This window comes from Priapulus caudatus, unplaced genomic scaffold (genome assembly GCF_000485595.1).
Source record: "Priapulus caudatus unplaced genomic scaffold, Priapulus_caudatus-5.0.1 Scaffold59, whole genome shotgun sequence".
Lineage (NCBI taxonomy): Eukaryota > Metazoa > Priapulida > Priapulimorpha > Priapulimorphida > Priapulidae > Priapulus > Priapulus caudatus.
The window spans coordinates 659,272-662,001 of NW_014577120.1; the positions used below are offsets into that span (position 1 = coordinate 659,272).

At 48.5% G+C, this 2,730-nt stretch overlaps 1 protein-coding gene across 1 annotated transcript in view; it reads right to left on the minus strand.

The window, feature by feature from the left end:
• The window catches only part of LOC106821121 (neuroligin-4, X-linked-like), a 28,165-nt gene that overhangs the window by 20,064 nt on the left and 5,371 nt on the right, over positions 1–2,730 (minus strand). Inside the window, exon 2 of the mRNA XM_014825799.1 lies at positions 2,197–2,327. Within this exon, the coding sequence (XP_014681285.1) occupies positions 2,197–2,327 (131 nt within the window). The remainder of the gene's footprint in view (positions 1–2,196; positions 2,328–2,730) is intronic.

Genomic DNA, 2,730 nt, shown 5'->3' on the forward strand with positions numbered 1-2,730 from the left:
GCATTGAATGTCGTTAGCCGCATCTCAACGCTGCGGAATTGGTTTCTTTGACGCAATGCTATATACTATTACAGTTCGGTTCTGAATTCGTTCGCGCGGCCGCTTTCACTATGCACGCGTGTTCACCTTCGTTACAATCTGGGTGGGTATTCGAAAATGCTCTCGGCTACTCTCCCCCCATTCGATGTTCTTTTCGAATCGATACGCACAGCACAATGCACGCACACGCACGCGCACACACGCAGCCCCCTTCATATATGCATGCATGCCGTGTGTATGCTGCATATGATATGCATATGTATGTGCATTATATAGATGCCACAGTCACACGGTCACACCCACACCGCATATATATATATATATTCAGGAGCGTATTTTAAAAAATGACAAATAGATTTTCATTATTTTTTTTACGCTCCTGATATATATATATATATATTATATATATCAGTACATTAACAATTTGCGCCATTCTGTAAAAAAATGCGTAACATCGCACGCACGTTTTGTTCCTCGTGTCGCGTCTTCCATGCCACACGCACGCCACCAGCTGCACGCACGCACGCAGGCATGTGCATGCGTGCTGCATCTCTCCGCCGTGTGTTGTGTGTGTAGTGATGTGGTGTGTGTGTATGTGTGTGTGTGTGGTGTGGTGTGTGTGTTCTGTGTGTGTGTGTGGTGTGTGTGTGTGTGTGTGTGTGTGTGTGTTGTGTATGTGTGTGGCTGTGTGTGTGCGTGCGTGTGTGCTGATCGTGTGTGTGTGTGATGTGTGCTGTGTGTGTGTGTGTGTGTGTGTGTGTGTGGTGTGGTGGTGTCGCTGTGTGTGTGTGTGTGTGTGCTGTGCTGTGTGTGTGTGTGTGTGTGGTGCAGGGCTGCGTGCACCCCATAGATGTTTTCCGCTTCACGTAGCGATAATCTTCGCTAATTCGATAATTGCGTGCAAGGCGACAGATCGTGAGTGACTCACCGATCCTGAGCTAGGTTCGTCCGCTTGTCTTCGTTCATGTGTGTTCCTTCCGCAACGTCTCATGACCTTCCGCCTAATGTCGCCAAACACTTTGTCGTCTTCTCTCTCGCATACTTTGCAGCGTATAATAATCTTATTATATATATATATAATATATATAGAGAAGGGGGGCGGCGGCGGCGGCGTGGGCGCGCGGCAACAAAAAAAAAGAGAACGAGAGAAATAAGAGAGAGAGCCAGAGAGAGGGAGAAGGCAGAGACGATGAGAGAAAGAGAAAAGCAGGGAGCGAGAGGAGGGAGAGAGAGAAGCGAGAGGGCGAGAGAGAGTGGAAGCTCGAGTACGCACAGTAAGCTCTCTCGAGGACCATTGGCATCGACGCGCCGTCACACACACAACACACACACACACACACACACACACCACACACACACCACACACACACACACACCACACATACACACACCACAACACACACCACATACACACACACGACACAACACACATGTACAAACACACACACCACACACACCACATCACACACACACACACAGCACACACACACACACACACACACAGGACCCACACACACGCCACACACACACAGACACACACACACACCACACACACACAAACGCGCGCACGGCACGCACAAAACACACACACCACACACACACACGACACACCACCCACACACTCAGCGGTTGCGCTTTCGGTCGCAAATGCAGATCGCTAGGGTCCGCCTGTTCGCGCGCGCTCTCTCCCTCTCTCACTCGAACTTTCTCTATGTTCTCTTTCGCTATATCTCTCTCACTCACTCGCACGCACTTTCTCTATCTCTCTCGCTCACTCTCTCTCTCTCTCTCTCTCTTTCACACTCGCACTCTCTCTCTCTCTCTCTCCCGCCCCCTCTCTTTCGCTGGCCTGCATGCACGCACGCTCTCTCTCGCTCGCTCTAGTCCGGCACGTATAGAAAGCAGGCGCGTATTTCGTTAGGCACTGATACGCACAATTACATTTAGCGCGCTCGCTAATATCGACGACAGTCCGAACGTATTAGAGCAGAGCGCGGATACAAGCGGATGCAGACTAGCTAATTAATTAAATTAACCAATTAAACACGAATGCATAGAGGTTATATGTGTGCAACTCGCCTCCATCGCTATCTCTCCCGCTTTCGCATGATTCCGGTCTGTCCATCCATTCGTGATAGGTGTGAGATTTAGCCTCACCTTTGCCACCTCTAACTCCCGCCTTCGCATAATTGTGTTCTGCTGATTTAGTGGGAGTCAGCCTCATGCACCTCACCTCATTTTCCCACTTCACACTCACATTTGACTCACCCTCAGCCTCACACTTCAGACTTCAGACTTTACACTTCACACTCACACTCACACTTCACACTCACCCTCACCCTCACACTCACACTCACCCTCATCTCATCCTTGCCTTACCCTCAGCCTCACCCTTGCCACAGCTTCAGTGTAAATATTTCAAAATAAATCTGTCATTAGTGTGAGTGGCCCTAACTTTAGACAACAGTATCAGGGCAGATTTCTTGTCATTGTATCAATAATACGAAGAGTACATAATAGGAGATTATGTACTCTATGATCCTATGTCTCCTATTATGTACTCTTGATAATATAATGCGAGTTACCTTCACCCTAAACACGGCAGGATAACGCTGCACTTATGACAGATTTAATTTGTAATTTTTGGGGGTGGGGCGATAAACAATAACGGGAAATTTTGCTCTGATGGCG